Here is an 18,462-nt window from a genome sequence, read left to right on the forward strand (position 1 = left end):
GTAATTTATGTTTGTATTTAAATATATTTTTGCAATGTTTTGCATTATTGTTTCCCATCTTAATCCAGATTAAACTAAAGTAATGATGTAACTGGTTGTGTGAGCGATACGGCGTTATTATTCTGTCCACTCGGTTATCACTTTTTCCAATTTACTGGAGTATTAATATCGCAGTACTTAAACAAAAGTAAAGTAAACAAAAACACCTTTTAGGCAATTGTATCTGAAAAGGAAAAATGTAAAATGATGCATTTGTGAGAAAGTAAGTAATATTGATACACTGTGTGAGCGCGTGCCCTCACGTCCCTTCAGCGGAGGATTGTGGGTAATGAGATATATACATTAATACGGTAAATCAGATAAACAGCAGCGCTGCACAGGTCAGAGATCCTCACTGAATCCCATCAGAGCCGCTAATCTGGTTAACTGAGGGGTTTGTGTCCTCAGAACGAGGCTTTATTTCTGAACACGGCTTTCATTCCTCACACAAAAAAAAATTCAATAGATTTCATTTTATGTTGAAAATGAAATGCACTGTATAAATATAAATACAAATGATAGAACTATAATTTATAAATTAATCTAAAACATAAAAATCATACATTGGTGTATTAATAACCATTACTTGCCAGTCAGAATAATTGCACAAGGGAGTGGGGTTTGCTTAATTAAGGGGCGGGTTTGTTAATGAAGGGGCGGGACATCAGCTGATTTTATACGTTTTAATAAACATTCTATTTCTATGAGAAAAGGAAAGTCCAAAAAAAAGATTTTTTTTCTGTTTTTTCTTCACAAAACTGTTGTGTGTTTATAATAAACAGAACACTGGTGTGGAGGTAAATATAGTTATTGATAAAGTTGGTGTGAACGAGTCGTAATCATGTTTAACAATATTGAACTCAAAGCTTTCTAATCTCAGCTGCTTTATTTCTGTGAGCTGGATCTGTGTGGATCAGCTTCATGGAGACTAAAATAAACAAACTAAAATAAACAAATAATATTATGCAATATCAGATGAGCACATGCCACTATATTGTCAAAAGCATTGGGTCACCCCTCCAAATCATTGAATCCACGTGTTCCAATCACTTCCTTGGCCACATTTGTATAAATCAAGCACTAGGCATGCAGACGCTTCTACACACATCTGTGAAAGAAGAGTTCACCCTCAGGAGCTCAGTGAACTCAAGTGTGGTACTGTGATCGGTTGCCACCTGTGCAATAAGTCCATTTGTCCATTAGTGTTCTCTGGAGTGATGAATTACTTTTAACGGTCTGGCAATTCGATGGGTGAGTCTGGGTTTGGCGGTTGCCAGGAGAACGGTGCTCGCCTGACTGCATTGTGCCAAGTGTAAAGTTTGGTGGAGGGGGGATTATGGTGTGGGGTCGTTTGGTGGAGGGGGATTATGGTGTGGGGTCGTTTGGTGGAGGGGGGATTATGGTGTGGGGTCGTTTGGTGGAGGGGGATTATGGTGTGGGGTCGTTTGGTGGAGGGGGGATTATGGTGTGGGGTCGTTTGGTGGAGGGGGATTATGGTGTGGGGTCGTTTGGTGGAGGGGGGATTATGGTGTGGGGTCGTTTGGTGGAGGGGGATTATGGTGTGGGGTCGTTTGGTGGAGGGGGGATTATGGTGTGGGGTTGTTTGGTGGAGGGGGGTTATGGTGCGGGGTTGTTTGGTGGAGGGGGATTATGGTGTGGGGTCGTTTGGTGGAGGGGGGTTATGGTGTGGGGTCGTTTGGTGGAGGGGGGGTTATGGTGTGGGGTTGTTTGGTGGAGGGGGATTATGGTGTGGGGTCGTTTGGTGGAGGGGGATTATGGTGTGGGGTCGTTTGGTGGAGGGGGATTATGGTGTGGGGTCGTTTGGTGGAGGGGGATTATGGTGTGGGGTCGTTTGGTGGAGGGGGGATTATGGTGTGGGGTCGTTTGGTGGAGGGGGATTATGGTGTGGGGTCGTTTGGTGGAGGGGGGATTATGGTGTGGGGTCGTTTGGTGGAGGGGGATTATGGTGTGGGGTCGTTTGGTGGAGGGGGATTATGGTGTGGGGTCGTTTGGTGGAGGGGGATTATGGTGTGGGGTCGTTTGGTGGAGGGGGGATTATGGTGTGGGGTCGTTTGGTGGAGGGGGATTATGGTGTGGGGTCGTTTGGTGGAGGGGGGATTATGGTGTGGGGTTGTTTGGTGGAGGGGGGTTATGGTGCGGGGTTGTTTGGTGGAGGGGGATTATGGTGTGGGGTCGTTTGGTGGAGGGGGATTATGGTGTGGGGTCGTTTGGTGGAGGGGGGTTATGGTGTGGGGTTGTTTGGTGGAGGGGGGATTATGGTGTGGGGTCGTTTGGTGGAGGGGGGATTATGGTGTGGGGTCGTTTGGTGGAGGGGGGTTATGGTGTGGGGTCGTTTGGTGGAGGGGGGGTTATGGTGTGGGGTTGTTTGGTGGAGGGGGATTATGGTGTGGGGTTGTTTGGTGGAGGGGGGATTATGGTGTGGGGTCGTTTGGTGGAGGGGGGATTATGGTGTGGGGTCGTTTGGTGGAGGGGGGATTATGGTGTGGGGTCGTTTGGTGGAGGGGGGGCTGTGCTCCAGTGCACAAAGCAGGTCCATAAAGACCTGCATGAGGAGTTTGGTGGGGAGGAACTGGACTGGCTTCACAGAGTCCTGAACTCAACCCGATAGAACAGCTTAGGGATTAATTAGAGCGGAGACCGAGAGCTCCTCATCCATCATCAGTGCCTTACCTCACAAATGCGCTTCTAGAAGAATGGTCAAAAATCCCCATAAACACACTCCTAAACCTTGTGGAAAGCCTTCCCTGAAGAGTTAAAGCTGTTATAGTTGCCAACTAAATATGAAACCCTACGGATTAAGAATTGGATGTCATTGAAGTTCATGTGCATGTAAATGCAGACGCCCCAAAACTTTTGGCAATATAGTGTATAAACAGATATGTGGTCCAGTATAATAGTTTGATGTGTGTGTGTGTGTGTGTTTTGTCAGGACGGTTTTATAGACTTCATGGAGTACGTGGCTGCTCTGAGTTTGGTCCTGAAGGGAGGCGTTCAGCAGAAGTTACGCTGGTACTTCAAACTCTACGACATGGACGGCAGCGGCTGCATCGACCGCGACGAGCTGCTGCTGATCTTCAAGGTTTGATGATGTGATTCTCTACAGCGCCTCCTGCTGGAGATTACACCAGATTACACCAGTACTGAACATACAGATGAACATCATCTTATGATAACTCTGAGTATTTATTACTTCAATGAGCTCTTTGTTTCTGCATTAAATTATTACATTGTTTAAATTAATACATGTATTTTTAGCTAACTGTGACTTTGTTTATGTACATTTCGGAAATACTAACTTAGACAGTTACCTCTGATAACAGATCACTGTAAATTGTAATATTGACTCTCTTATGTCTGTAAGAGGATCCTGATGCTCGCCCCAACTCACTTTCATCTGCTGTTGTGTTTCTGCTTCAGGCCATTCGAGCCATTAGTGGAATAGAGCAGGAGGTTACAGCAGAAGAATTCACTGACATGGTGTTCGACAAGATTGATCTGAATGGAGATGGTAATCTATCTATCTATCTATCTATCTATCTATCTATCTATCTATCTATCTATCTATCTATCTATCTATCTATCTATCTATCTATCTTATGCTGTAGAATCACAGTGCTGCTGTAATCAATAGAGTAACCCTAACTCAGAGATTAGGCTCTAAACAGACTGATCTCATGAAATGCCGTATGTATGACACGCCAATTCGTATTTCCATTTTTGGCGTGCTATCAACATGCATAATCGCTTTTCAGCGTGTTTATCAACGCCGTTGACTTAACATTACATCACTGTATATATAGATATATGACCTACCCCAACCCCGTCCCTAAACCTACCCGTCACTGAGGTTAATACCATTTATGAGTGTTCTCCTACCATCCTAGGAAAAAAAATATCGCTCCCCAGATGTGGATATACATTTTGCTTCGTTTCACTCGGACATTTAACGGCGTACACATACACGTGGAATCACTCGGACATTTAACGGCGTAGACATACACGCGGAAGATGACGGTTCATTTCGGCGTGGACATACACGTGGATAGCTCGAGATGCGTATAGATAACACGCCACTTAACTTGAAGTGGCGTGTATGTTTACGCAAAGTCATGATGTCATGTTGCTCTAAATGAGTTCAGTGATTCAGATCAAATGATTATTATGTGAAAACATAACCAACACCCCCGTAGCATCTATTATTTTTGTTCATCTTGCTTTTACAACTCAGTTACAGCAGCCAAACAAAATCTAATGTTAATAATTTAAGGATCAACAGCCTAACTCAACTCAACACTGATCACCATAATGGTGACATTACAATTGTGATTTTTCTCTTTTGGTGATTCTGCATGTTAACATCAGGTGTCTTCAAAAATAGTCAATCATCACTCAATTAATCACTTAATTATCTCATTAACTAACTCTGCTTCAGTGTTCCTTTAACACTCTTATTTGAACACTTTAACACTCTAGAGTGTGGTCTCAAATAAACTCCCAGAAGAGTTATTTTATCACTGTGGAGTTTTTGCTATGCATCTGTCTTTCTGAGTGAATATGCTAATGCTACAGTATAAATATGTAACTGTGTGTGTTTAGGTGTTTTGTCACTGGATGAGTTCATGGAGGGAATCCAGGCGGACGAGATGCTCTTGAAGATGTTGACCCAGACTTTAGATCTGTCTCATATCGTCAACAAGATCTACAGCGAGATCAGCTCTGAGCAGAAGGTCACCTGACCCAGACCAGCCTGAGATCATGATGAAGATGATGATGATGATGATGGCGGTAGCGCTGGCTCTGGTTCTGTGAGCGGCGTCAGGACGGGTCGGTTTACGGCTGAACTTCACTGTTTAAACCCTCGACACATCAGATATTAACAGGATTAACTGTGTGGGACTGAACTTTAAAAGCCAACAGCTGATTATTCTCCTATAATCTCACAGAATTAAGTTACTGAACTAGAGCAAACCCTTTAAGTGCACTTATTTAAGTGCATATATGTTTCTTTCTGTTCGAATCGTTCCTGTGAAATACAACATTTCTTCAACATTTCTCCCCCCCCCCCCATGAGCCAGACCACAGTTTATGAGCCACATACATAAATAAATACATGTAAATACATAAATAAATAATATATACAAATTGTCAATATTTGTGTGTTATATTGTGAGATATTAAATGCACCCAGTATATGTGAAAAATATGATAGAAATTCAAAATGTCTGTTTTTTCTACACGTCCCCTCCAGCTCTGTACACGTGATCAGCTCTGGGCCCCAGAAAGGCGGGTCTCTGGAGCAGTTTAGCCAATTGCTGATTTAAGATATAAATGTTTGACATAATCTGTAGCCAATCAGCGAGCTCCAATCAGGTCAGCTATGGGCGATTCTTTTAGCGCCCCAAACTGCGCGCGCATCTCTATCAGACAGCAGCAACACTATCGGAGCTGTACACTAGAAAAGCCTGGCTAGCAGGATGCAGTCATGCTAATATCTTGTTTTGGTGATTACCTTTTAAAACAACAGTGACAGATCCAGCATGGACAGTTACCGGAGTGAGGGAAGCAGCACCTGTCTGAGAAATTAAAAAGTTGAGTTAAATTTCAAATGCAAATGGAAAGTTTGTGCGATTTGTTTGTTTTTGTGTAAGAATGTCTCAGCCTTGTAATATGGCATTAAATAATTACTGACTTTATCACAAAGCACTGGTATCATGCAGTTTGTGTTAAAATGTGTTTGGATGGTTATTAATAATAATAATTATTATTTGTATTTATATAAGTGTCTTTCCAACACCCAAGGTCGCTTTACAAACATATAAAGGCAGTGGTTCTCAAACTGTTGCGTGTAACGTTACGTACGTGAGGTGACAGAAGGGGGTACGGTAACAAAATGCTGAATTTTGCCGTTCATTTAAAAGTCGACCTCACCTTAAAATAAGATTTAAACTGAGCATGTTTTTCTATCAGGTAAAATTTTGTAAATACATATAGCTACTACCGTTCTAGTAGCATGCAGAACAAATATAGACAGGTTGTGCATGGAGATCGATATAAGATTCAAACTCTCTTCGATACAGACACATTCACTGTGTGAGTTCCTGTGTTTAATGTTTATCATATGAAGGTCCACACGATTGCAAATGTGACATTGATTTTATAAAACAGTTCAACAAACGAAATATCAATATTAAGTGATGTTCATTTAGGCAACACAGTTGTCAGTATTTTTTACAACAAAATAATAGCTTTAACGAAAGCCACAGCCGAACTGCAGCACACAGCAGTGTTTGTGAAAGAATCTGCGGCTTTGAACGAATCATTAGAGTCAATGATTAAATTATTAATTCATAAATACATCCAATTGCTTCGTTACTGAATGAATGACTCGATGACTCACCACCTATTGGCAGGTTTAATTTAACATTTAAAAGCATTACTTTGTTTTTACCATCATTGCGCATTTCTCAATTGATTTTTGGTGCAGTGTGTGACTTTTAGCGACATCTAGCGGTTCGGTTGCGAGTTTGCACCAAGGGCTCAGCCCACCGCTCACCCCTCCCTTTCGAAGAAGCTACGGTGGCTAAAACTGGACAAACATCGTCGTCTGAGACGGCAGAGAATATTAGCCAGAGTAAGCCAAGAGTGTGTAACATTGTCACTGTTTCTGTACCACAGTCCATTATAAACCACATCATGGATAAAGTTTACAAAGCCATAGTCAGGTGAGGATAAAGTGTCTTAATATATAATATAATAATAGTAGCCTAATCAGCTGATTGTCTCAGGAACGTAACCAGCACATTTCCCCCCACATAGCAAACCCATAATACAGCGAGGGAGAAGAACCTCATGAAACTATGCAACTATATATTTTTTCTAACAGGGTAGTAAAAGTTTAGCTGGCTAATATGAGCTGTTACTGTGGCTGAGCTGGTTAAAGCGTTAAGCCTTGTTTATACTGGACGCGTCCGCATGAGCCCAAAGGTGCGCGCGGCAAAAATGACGTGATTGTAACAGCGCGCGCGCCTCCGCATCCCCTAGACACCATTTACTACACACAATAGGCTTTTTTTCTCTGATTTTGGAAACTCGATCGACTTAAAATGCTTCCAAGATCGACGGGTTGGTGATTCCTGTAACTGTTTTACGGTCAATGACAAGAGTGCTAATCAGCTGTCTCACGAACGTAACCAGCACATTTATCCCCACATAGCAAAGCCATAACACAGCGAGGGAGAAGAATTAAGTTACATGAAACAATCCAACTACATATTTTACACCACTGACAAGGGAAAAGTCACTACTCACAGTGTTTATGGCTAGCTTCTAGCTTTCTGCGGCTTCTCTTTCAAAGTAGTGACGAAACGCGCTCTGTAGCGCTGTGTGTTCGCTGTCGGCTACGGTAGACGTGACGTCACAATATGTCGATCTTCATAGAAGGGGATTCCCGCGGTTAAGTAGATATAAATGCCTCATTCTAAGGTAATAAAACATTACGGTTTATTAAGTAAGTTCTTTATACACCACTGAAAACATAGTTATGGATGTCATATTGCATTTCTGTTAATAGATACTCAAATTTTTGACACATTGCACCTTTAAATGGATTTAAGGGGGCAAATATTGTCCCTTACTGAGAAAGGTGTGACTGAAGAGTGGGGGTATGAAGTAAGATGTTAAAAGCCTCATGCGGTACAACTCTAAACAGATTGAGAACCACTGGGACTGGGTTAAGGAATAGAACAATCAACATCAAAGCACAATACACACACCAAAGGCACAAAGTAGGCCTAATATACAGAGGTCACTTACAAAGTTAGGTTAAAGATATACAAATAGCATATCAATAACAATGTTTGATTTACAGACTGTGAGCTGAAGAGTAATATACAGACTCAGATCAAATATGTGTTTTTGAAGGAGAGGAGGGTGGATGAGGAAGAGCGTTCCACAACCTCGAAGCCACTACACTAAAAGACTCCCATGTTACCAGACTATTGAATCCGACAGAATATGACACAGCCCCACCTCAGATATTTTTCACCAGCCGCCACTGCGAATAACAATTATTTTATGTAAAAAAAGGCACATTTATAATGTTATTACACTTGAATTCCCTTTTTTCAAAATAGAACATGAAACGTGTTCATTGTATGCAGAATAATAACTATAAACAGCCTCAAAATATGTGACAGGATATAGTGAATTGACTATCAGTGCAATTTTGTCTTTATGTCTGAAATATTTGTAATAAAATTATAACTTGTATAAAATACATGTAAAATAACCATAATAATCATCATTATTTTAGCATTATTTATATACTGCTATTAAAGTATTTATTAATATTGTGAATTAGCTTTTATTTTTTATATTTTTAGGTTCAGTAAGTTTGTTTTTGTCATAATACTTATAATTATAATTTAAATTGTTATATATACCTTTATTTTTTTAATTTGAGTAATTTTGTAAGCACTTTCTTACAGTGAAAATAATAAATATTTTATTTTGCACTTCTCTTTTTTGAGAAAAAAAACCTTCTCAAGGTGTTTTACACAGAAAAAGTAAACCAACATGATAAAGAAATAAAAGCTATAATAAAGGTTTGGGTCGATGTTTTAATGTTTCTGAAAGATTCTTCTGCTCAAGGCTGAATTTATTTAAAAATACAGTAAAAACAGTGAAATATTATTCCAATGTAAATCAGCTGTTTTCTATGTGAATATATAATAAAGTGTAATTTATTCCTGTGATCAAAGCTGAATTTTCAGCATCATTACTCCAGTCTTCAGTGTCACATGATCCTTCAGAAATCACTATAATATGACGATTTGATGATGGACAGCCAGGAATGATGAAGACGAGGATGAAGATGAAGAGGTTTAACCTTCGGCACATCAGATATTAACAGTATTTACCGTGTTGATCTCAGCTGGACTGAAGTTGAAGAGCTGGATTATTTATTCTCCTGTACTCTCATAGATTAGCGTTAGTGAGGATACAGGAATCAAGACTAGACTTATTGTAGTGCACTTATAATACATGCATTAAACATTAAATCACTGCTGTTAAACAACCTATATATAAAATGCATTATAGCAAGGTCATTTAACACATCATTACACATGTTTAGCAATATATATATATATATATATATATATATATATATATATATATATATATATATATATATAATATACGATAAAGCTCCTTTCACAGATTATTTGTTGAAAAAATCCTTAAGAGTTTTAGATCTTATTTTGCACCCTGTTTAAAGAAAGTGTCATATGTTGTTGGGTACAAGGAAAGATTTCGACCAGAAGAGTTCTTGATGCTTGAATTTACTTTATTTTCTATTATTTTACAACTCTAAGTTGTGTGGGGAAAGGGGAATGGGAATCATTGCAGTATGGAGTCATTAGGCTTGTTCGACTTGAACCGGCGCTGCGCAGACCGATCGGTTGATGACATCAAAGTACCGCGAGAGCGATTCAAAAGCATAAGGAGCCGTCTGCTCTCTAATCGCTCTCGCGGTACTTTGATGTCATCAACCGATCGGTCTGTGCAGCGCCGGTTCAAGTCGAACAAGCCTTCTCTGTGCGCTGCACGTGGTCCACATCATAGTTCCTGTATCCTAGGAAACTCCAATGAACCACGCCTACTACAACAGGTTATGTCCATATATGGAAACGTGCGTCACACGAACCCCTAGGTTGAGGGAGCGTCTCCATTTGTAAAGTTATGTAAGCTGCAACGACAATTGATTAGGGACATGCAATATAGCCATTACATATGTATGTTAGAAACACTAACAATCTTCACTCTCCACTGCAGTCAAAAATTTAATCAATATTTATTCGTATAGTGCTTTTCACATATCTCTTCAAAATGCATGTTTCTAAATTACAATCAAGAGTAGATACAGGGCTGCCAACTTTTGAGTTTAGCTTGGCGTGAGACTACTCCAACGGGGGGGGGGGGGGGTTGTGGTCTGCACACGCAAGGTCTCTCGCTCGCTTACCTCTGCCGTGCGCGCGGTTTGGAGCACAATATCTTTACTCTAGATTACGGGATATTTAACTAATTTGCGGTATAACTAGTCGATCACGAGTGGCTCAACAGGTAGATATATAGATAAACTCATCTTTCAGGCATTTTACCTACCGGGTTGACACTTAAGCGTGAGAAATCGGGGGTGTGGCGTGAGAGCGTGAGAATTGGGTCAATTGCGTGTGTCTCACGCTCAATGCGTGAGAGTTGGCAGCCCTGTAGATAATATTATCAGAGGTGACTGTCGACGTATTTTAATATCTGTATTACAGAAAATTAATTATGCAGATAAAAAAATCATGCAGTAAGTATTTTTTATTTAGGCTATTTATAAAGCACATAAATTCAGTTTAAAGTGACCAAAGTGCTGTACAAGAACAATTATAATAATATAAATATGGGGCCCAACAAGTGTTTGGTTACAAACAAGTTATACGAGGATACAATCAATGTTCAAGGTGCATTAATTATTCTATGACAAAGATTGCATCAGTCACACAGAATGTATTTTATGATGTTATAATGGGTTGTTGTTTAATTAGCTTCAGTCTTCAGACTCTGATGAACATCACTCATTCAGCCTGATTTCTTACTCCTGTTTACTGCCCTATATTAGTGCGTTTGTATTCAGTATTTGATCCAATTAGAGTTGGGCAAATGAAGCTGAGGCTCCCTGGATGATCCGGGAAAAGACCCGAAGCAACAAGAGTGTGGAGAACAGCGCCAGCTTGTGGCAGGTCAGATGTACAGCAGCCATAAACCCGAGTGCGCAGCGCCGTTGTTGATCTATTAAGCACAAATAAAAGCCTGACAATGCTAAATATTCAGTTTCCCGATAATATAATTCACATATTAAACTGTGGCAATAAATTAAATTTAACAATTATATTAATACTAACTATAAAAATACCAACTTTGCTTGATGCAAGTAAATGTTGGTCTAATTATTTTATGGTTTCTATGCTGTTTGTGTCAGAATATAGGCCTGTGATATGATCATGTAACATAGGCTTACACACACACACACACACACACACACACACACACACACACACACACACACACACACACACACACACACACACACACACACACACACACATATATATATATATATATATAGAGGCCTATATATATTAAAACAAATTAGTAAATGGACTTAAACTTCCAAAAACCGACATTTCCAATTTATTGTTTATTCTTTTTTAACGTTTTAATCCTTGTGAATATGTTTTTGACATTTGCTCATGTTAAAAACACCTTTGTGAAAAATAGCCCATCACTCAGGAAATAGGCTAGTATAAAACCCCTTTTATTTCCGGACTTCTGCAGCTCAGCTCTCGTATTTAAGCGTTTTTCTTTCGCTTTTGATGTCAAGGTTTTGCTGTGGAAATGGCGTCGAGTTCGGGTAAGAATCTAATTAGATATAGGCTATTATAAAAGTATATTATATAAAAGTATTTTTGCATGAGAGTTTCATCAATGTATTTATTAAATATTGGCCAACTACATTGGTTTACTTTAAATTCATTAAATGATATTTCATCGCGCTTTTACATTAATGTTTAAAAGTGGCATTGAAAATAGGAAGTGCCCTAACCGACGAGCCTAGGGCTACATCTTAGATAGGTCTACTTGTATATTAAATGAAACGTTTCGATATACATCAAATCTGTTATCTGCCTACTGATTTAATCTTTAATTTTTTCAAAATAACGCATTAAAAATAGGCTATTCGCTACAGGAAATCTTCCGCTCCGTCGAGTTTTTCTTTACCATAGTAGGCTACCTAAATGTATAAATAGAGGGAATCCCATTCCATGCATTTATACATTTAAGGACTAGGTAGCCTACTATGGTGATACAAAATCCAGGAAATAATTAAGTTGATTATAATGATAAATTCTGCCAAAAATAAAAGTACTAAACTACTTCTAACTACTTTCTACTTAAAAGCTGCTAAACTATGTATAACAAAAAGATTTCTTACTTTTTTATTGTTTAATAGGGATCGATTGCCAAGACTTGAGAAAATAATTTTATAAAGTCAAAAATGTTCACCATTAATGTTTTGTGTGTAAATACAATTTTAATTATGGGAGACCCAAATACCACTGTAGCTAATGTAAAAACAACATAAAGACCGTATATTTTAAATAATTGTTTAATAGCCAGGGGCGTCACTAGGATTTTCATTTTAGGGGGGCTAAGCCCCCAATGAGGGTATGATTTTTTTTTTTGTTGAAATAATAAAAAAAGTTAACACTTTAGTTTAGGATCTAATGCTCACTATTATTTTCATTACCATGCAAAGGCAGGGTTTTATAATCACTGTGGTCTCAAATGTGAGGTAGGGTAGATAGTGGGGTTCTGGGTTTCCTCGAGAAATTTTTGATTTTGTCTGATCTACGCATGTGCATTTTAAGATGTTTTGAAGGCCAAAAAATTTGAATAACAGCTTTAAAACCATGTCAGTGGACAGATGATTATTTTCCTCTCCTCATCAGCATCACACTCTTTTTCTCTTTGTTTTTATCTTGCCCTGTCTCTTCCCCTCCTAAAGCTGAGATTGGTAGGGGGTTCAAATTTTTTATTTCTCTGATGTGCATTTCAATACTTTTTTAAGACCAAAAAAAAGGATAAGAATTAACTTTAAAACCATGTCAGTGGGCAGTAGATTATTTGTCAATACCTGCTCTCTCCTCATCTCCATCACTCTTTCTTTTTTTCTCAGTCTCCTCATCCCTTTCTCTTCCCTTCGTAAACCTGAGCTTTTTTAATTTACTAAAGGCTACGATTTGTATTATATTCTCAATATGTACACATTCATTATTAATCTTGTGCCTAACATGATGAAAACGGCTTTGTTAATGTTTCTTGTCCCCTCACAATGACAGTAAACTAATTATTACATTACATAAGTCACGTTACATAGGCCTATTTTCAGTTCAAAATGGCGAAAATAGACAAAACTATATTAGTTTGCCTGATTATTTTTTTGTCATTCGTTTAACATTTATGACCTAAAAAAATGTCAAATATGAAATGTTAAGTTTACGTACATCTTATCTCACACTTGACCGTACGCGTCGACTCGCACTGTTAAAATTCGCGCTCAGCAGCGGCTGTGAACATAAAGCCCTCCTACTTTGATTTGATTGGTCATCTCAAATATTCTGACATTGACGAGCAGTGACAGACCAATAAGGCTCAGATGAACACACACACACACACACATACACACACACTGTCCTCTGTGTCTGACGTGCTCTCTGCTCGGCGCCGCTGCGGATTGAAGATGAAGAACGCGCTGAATCTGATTATAACAAGACTGAAGCGAACACGAATTTGTGTAGCCTACATTATTCACACATTTTTAGGGGGGCTAGGCAGAAGTTTAGGGGGGCTGAAGCCCCCCTAAAAAGGGCCTAGCGACGCCTCTGTTAATAGCATCTCTTATGAATGAATGCCAGTATCACTTAGCCTATATTAATATACTGATGCTGCCCCTTTAAGATCTGCCGCTGATGACAGGATCTTACGCATTTAATTCTCTCATTTACTCTTGACTTTCATTTAAGATTTTATTTAAAGGGTTAGTTCACCCAAAAATGAAAATTAAGTCATTAATTACTCACCCCCATGCTGTACCAACCCCGTAAGACCTTCGTTCATCTTCGGAACACAAATGAAGATATTTTTGATTAAATCTGAGAGGTGGATCACTGCTACATAGGCTGCCTAAGGGAATGAAACTTGACGGCCCAGAAAGTCATTAAAGAACATGTTTAAATAATCCATGTGCCTACAGTGGCTCAACTATAAGTTTATCAAGCGACGAGACTACTTTTTTCCCGAAAAAAAAAAACATAATAACGACTTTATTCGACTATTCCTTTTCATTCCTTGTGGGCCTGAGACGAGAGTTCAAGAGATTTCCACGACGCATGCGCGAGAACTGAACAAGAAGTATTAGAAGAAGAACGTTCTCTTCTCAGTTCTCGCGCATGCGTCATGGAAATCTCTTGAACTCTCGTCTCAGGCCCACAAGCAAGAAAAGGAATAGTCGAATAAAGTCGTTATTATGTTTTTTTTTTCGGGAAAAAAGTATTCTCGTCGCTTAATAAACTTATAGTTGAGCCACTGTAGGCACATGGAATATTTAAACATTTTGTTTAATGACTTTCTGGGCCGTCAAGTTTCATTCCCTCTGGCAGCCTATGTAGCAGTGATCCACCTCTCAGATTTAATCAAAAATATCTTCATTTGTGTTCCGAAGATGAACGAAGGTCTTACGGGGTTGGTACAGCATGGGGGTGAGTAATTAATGACTTAATTTTCATTTTTGGGTGAACTAACCCTTTAACTCATTTAAGACTGTTCTTGTGAGGATACAATTGAAAAAACGGAAATTTTGCCATAAATGTGTGTGTTATTATTCAAGCGCGAAAGAGAACTGGATTCTGGCGCGCTGTCTGTGAATGTCCTGACGCACACGACGCACAGACAGCGCGCCAGAATCCAGTTCTCTTTCGCGCTTAATAAGCGCGATACCTGTTCATTAGAACTTTCAGTGAGATCTTTTTAGAGTTTGGACTATGGTGTGGACTGTGGATGCGATGTACCAGGACACTTCACGCTTCAGTTAGCCTAAGTTATAGGCCTATATATATAAGTTTTAAATGACTGACAGAAATAATCAGTTTGATCAAAGACAGTGGGAACTATAAGCTCAATTTAACAACAGAAGCACCTTATTAGGCTAAATATATTGCCATTATTATTATAAATGTAGCGCTGGGCAATCGCGATTAATCACATCCAAAATAAAAGTTTTGTTTACATAATATATGTGTGTGTACTGTGTATAATTATTTTGTATATATAAATACACACGCATGCATGCATGTATATACTGTATAGCCTATATATTTATACATAATTTATGTTATATATAATAAATATATTTGAAATATAAACAAGAAATGTATGCATATGTGTGTATTTATATATACAAAATAATTATACACATGTACACACACACACACTTTATGTAAACACAAACTTTTATTTTGGATGTGATTAATCGCGATTAATTGTTTCCCAGCGCTAATATTATGAATACATATAGGCTATTTGTATAACGTTACCTCGAATGTGTTCGAATATTTCCCGAGTATTAGCAATTTCACTGTTTGTATCACTCCGCTTGTCTGTGTTTGCACAACTTGCATCATTAAGCCAGAAGGTGGCAACAAGTGACTGTCTTTATGAGAGAGCAATTAAACCATTTATTAATTAAATGAACAGATTAGTCCAAAAACATTGATTACTTTAGGAAGAAAAAGTAGCTGAAACTGATCTTTGATGCCTACTAATTGTTCATATGCCGAGACACTGGCGCATTGCAATGCACACATTGCATTGGCGTTTGTTTGAAATGTAACATCTATGGCCATTCTCGTATCAAATAGAATCAGAATCAGAAAGAGGTTTATTGCCAAGTGTGCTTGAACACGCAAGGAATTTGTTTTGGTACTGAGGCTTCCAGTGGACATATGTTTCTTGTTGTATTTGTATAACACTACAAATTATAAGAATAAAAAATAAAAATATATGAGAATAAAAGTATCACAGTAGGGTTTAGTCAGAATAGACTTTTTCAGATTATGAACATATTTACAGTGTTTTGAATATTATAAATAAATAAGTTACATATAAGTATCACCTGAGTTGTAGGATATTGCACTAAACAGTGGGAGTATTGCACTTACAGGCATATGCCTTGGGAGGAGTGTTAACTGTTCAGGAGGGAAATGGCCTGTGGGAAGAAACTGTTCCTGTGCCGAGATGTGTTGTAGCCTCGCGTCGGGGTAAAAAGCTGCGCTTGAACACACCGAGAGAACTATCGACTGTTAGCTAGAAAACGCGTTCTGCGCCTGCGTGTAAACGAGACAACGGTCTATTTCTGCAGATATAGCCTATTCATCTATATTCGACATTCAAAAAGTGAAACCGACGCTACACAACGTTACACAAACCATAAACAAAGCAGTGCGTGCTTACCGTTTTGAATATCAATCCTGTTAAACACTTTCTTTATTCCACTCCACTCATGTTAATATTTAAATAGGCAATTTGCCAAGGAACACTAATGTATGATGACGTAACAAAACGGCAGCCTTCTATCTGTACCGTTTTGACTTTGCTCTCTGTTTTGCTATTATTCTCGTGCACTGACTCGTTCACTAACTGAACAGCCAATCTGAGTTCTCTCTCTCACTGACGGCCCCACGCCGATTCAACATGTCGAATCGGCCGAAACAAAGCCGACGAGGACCAATTTCAGCCGACGGTGCGGAACACACTGAGAAAACTTAGTCGGCCGACCGTCGGCTTGGTGTGTTCCTGCCTTTAAACGCAAGATCCCATGCAAATCATTCCACCCGCACTCTGCGGAACAAAAGTGGGCGTTTCTAAATTTGTGGGTGTTTTCACACTGGTGGGTGTTTATAAATCATGCAATGAAAATGATGCCCTTCTCCCGACCCAGAATCAGGTAACGCGATTGAAAACGCCCCTCTGTTTATGGCCTCGCCCCCTGATTTGGTAACTCCTATTACCGTCTGCAGAGACCTCTATTTGGGCATTCTGCGAAGACTCGTCCTATTCTACCCTTGATTGGGTAATTCTCACTGCCATTGTTGGTTTGATTGGTTTGTTTAATGCCTGGTTCAGATTGCACGATTTTTTTGTCTTTTACGATAGTCATTGTGTCAGATTACGCGATTTTGACTCCTAAAATCTTGTCGTGTCGTGGACAAGAAACATGTCAGACTACACGTTGCTTCCTGACCAGTCATCGCGTGCCGTCTTTAACGATGCGCGTGATGTCATTGAGAAGGCGAAACTATAGCGAGTGACTTCCGGAAACGAACGTAAACAAACAATGGATGTGGCGGTGAGCGTTGTATTGGCTGTCCTGTGTTCAGAAAACTTAAAAAAAGAAAGAAAAACCGACAATGGACACGCTCCTGGATTGCTCGAAGAGGACAGTATTGGCTGTCAATCCTCCAAAGAGAACTTGAGGTAAAATATTGTTTTCTTACGAACCTTTCCTCCATGTCATAACTCCACCTAGTAGCACCATCGTCTCTCTTTCGTTTCGCCATTTTTGAAAGTTGTGTACGGAAAAGCTTCTGTGCTCCTATTGGTCAACCTCATACATGTGACGGAACCCGTCGTGGACGACCGTTTAAAAAATTAAACATGCTAGTCTTTTTGTGGTGATGTCGTGAAGCATCGCAGACGCGACGTAGGTTGTCGCCCACTATGACACACTATACGAGATGATACGATCGAATCTTGCGTCCCGACGCCCGTTGTCGTTTATGAATCCCCACGAGACCCTACGTCAAACGGATCGTGCCAAAATCGGGCTAAAATCGTGTAATCTGAACCAGGCATAATACCATCAGGTTCAGGGCCTATCAGAGTCAGAGGAGGGCGGGTCTTTTGGCAGAGAGTTTTTTTAATCAGCTCAATAATGTTCTGATTGATTACGTTTTCATATGCTGCCTATGCCCATTTGTTCAAGAAATAATGTTACAATGTAAATTAATTATTTCTATGGAAGTAAAATAATGCCAAATGTTTTTGAAACAAAAAGCATGTTGAATTGTACTACTTGGAAAAAAATATGCATTGCATTATAACCCTGCTTGTATTTTAATGCATAGTATTTTTAGGGCTTGCATTTTTATGGGCTGAAATTTAGCATGGTTGAATATTTAAGCTCTGAATATTCAAATTCAAACACTTTTTCACAAGTAAAATTTCAATAATCCATATTCACCTTTCATATTTCACTTCCAAAATATTCAAACTGATTAAAAATACAACCTATAATATCCAACAGGCAGTTTTCGGTCCAGTTTTCGGTATTTCGCTTTGCAAATTCACTTCCACAAATTCAGTGGTTCAAATTCGACAGTAAATTCAACATTGACATCCAGGAACTGCAGGAAAAGCAGTAGATTACCGAGCATAATCTCCATCTGCTGTTAGTCGACCTCACCAGCAGGGGGTGCAAGCGCGTGTTGTTGACGAACACCAGAGCAACAGTTAGAGCAAGCCATTCATTCATAAAAACTCATTTACAACAATGTAAGTGTATCTGTGATTGTTATGTTTTATGTGAAATTCAGTGTCTTCACGATTACTTTTCCTGTGTAGCCTACATGCATCTCTACCGTGAACGAGATTATAATGTTATTCCACCATTCCGGATGTATACAGATCCAATGTTACTTTTGAGTTTGACATATCTATTGGTAGTTTAGTTGCCTCGAC

At 39.2% G+C, this 18,462-nt stretch overlaps 2 protein-coding genes across 2 annotated transcripts in view; both read left to right on the plus strand.

Annotated features, from left to right (window-relative positions):
- LOC143735685 (guanylyl cyclase-activating protein 1-like) overlaps window positions 1–5,263 on the plus strand; it is a 5,936-nt gene extending 673 nt beyond the window's left edge. Inside the window, exons 2-4 of the mRNA XM_077225841.1 lie at window positions 2,990–3,139; window positions 3,478–3,568; window positions 4,657–5,263. Coding sequence (XP_077081956.1) covers window positions 2,990–3,139; window positions 3,478–3,568; window positions 4,657–4,796 — 381 coding nt within the window. The 3' untranslated portion in view covers window positions 4,797–5,263. The remainder of the gene's footprint in view (window positions 1–2,989; window positions 3,140–3,477; window positions 3,569–4,656) is intronic.
- Window positions 5,264–11,491: 6,228 nt separating this feature from the next.
- The window catches only part of LOC143735687 (uncharacterized), a 52,306-nt gene continuing 45,335 nt past the window's right edge, over window positions 11,492–18,462 (plus strand). Inside the window, exon 1 of the mRNA XM_077225844.1 lies at window positions 11,492–11,518. Coding sequence (XP_077081959.1) covers window positions 11,503–11,518 — 16 coding nt within the window. The 5' untranslated portion in view covers window positions 11,492–11,502. The remainder of the gene's footprint in view (window positions 11,519–18,462) is intronic.

This window comes from Siphateles boraxobius, unplaced genomic scaffold (genome assembly GCF_051911475.1).
Source record: "Siphateles boraxobius isolate OS27281-9 unplaced genomic scaffold, OSU_SipBor_1 13, whole genome shotgun sequence".
NCBI lineage: Eukaryota > Metazoa > Chordata > Actinopteri > Cypriniformes > Leuciscidae > Siphateles > Siphateles boraxobius.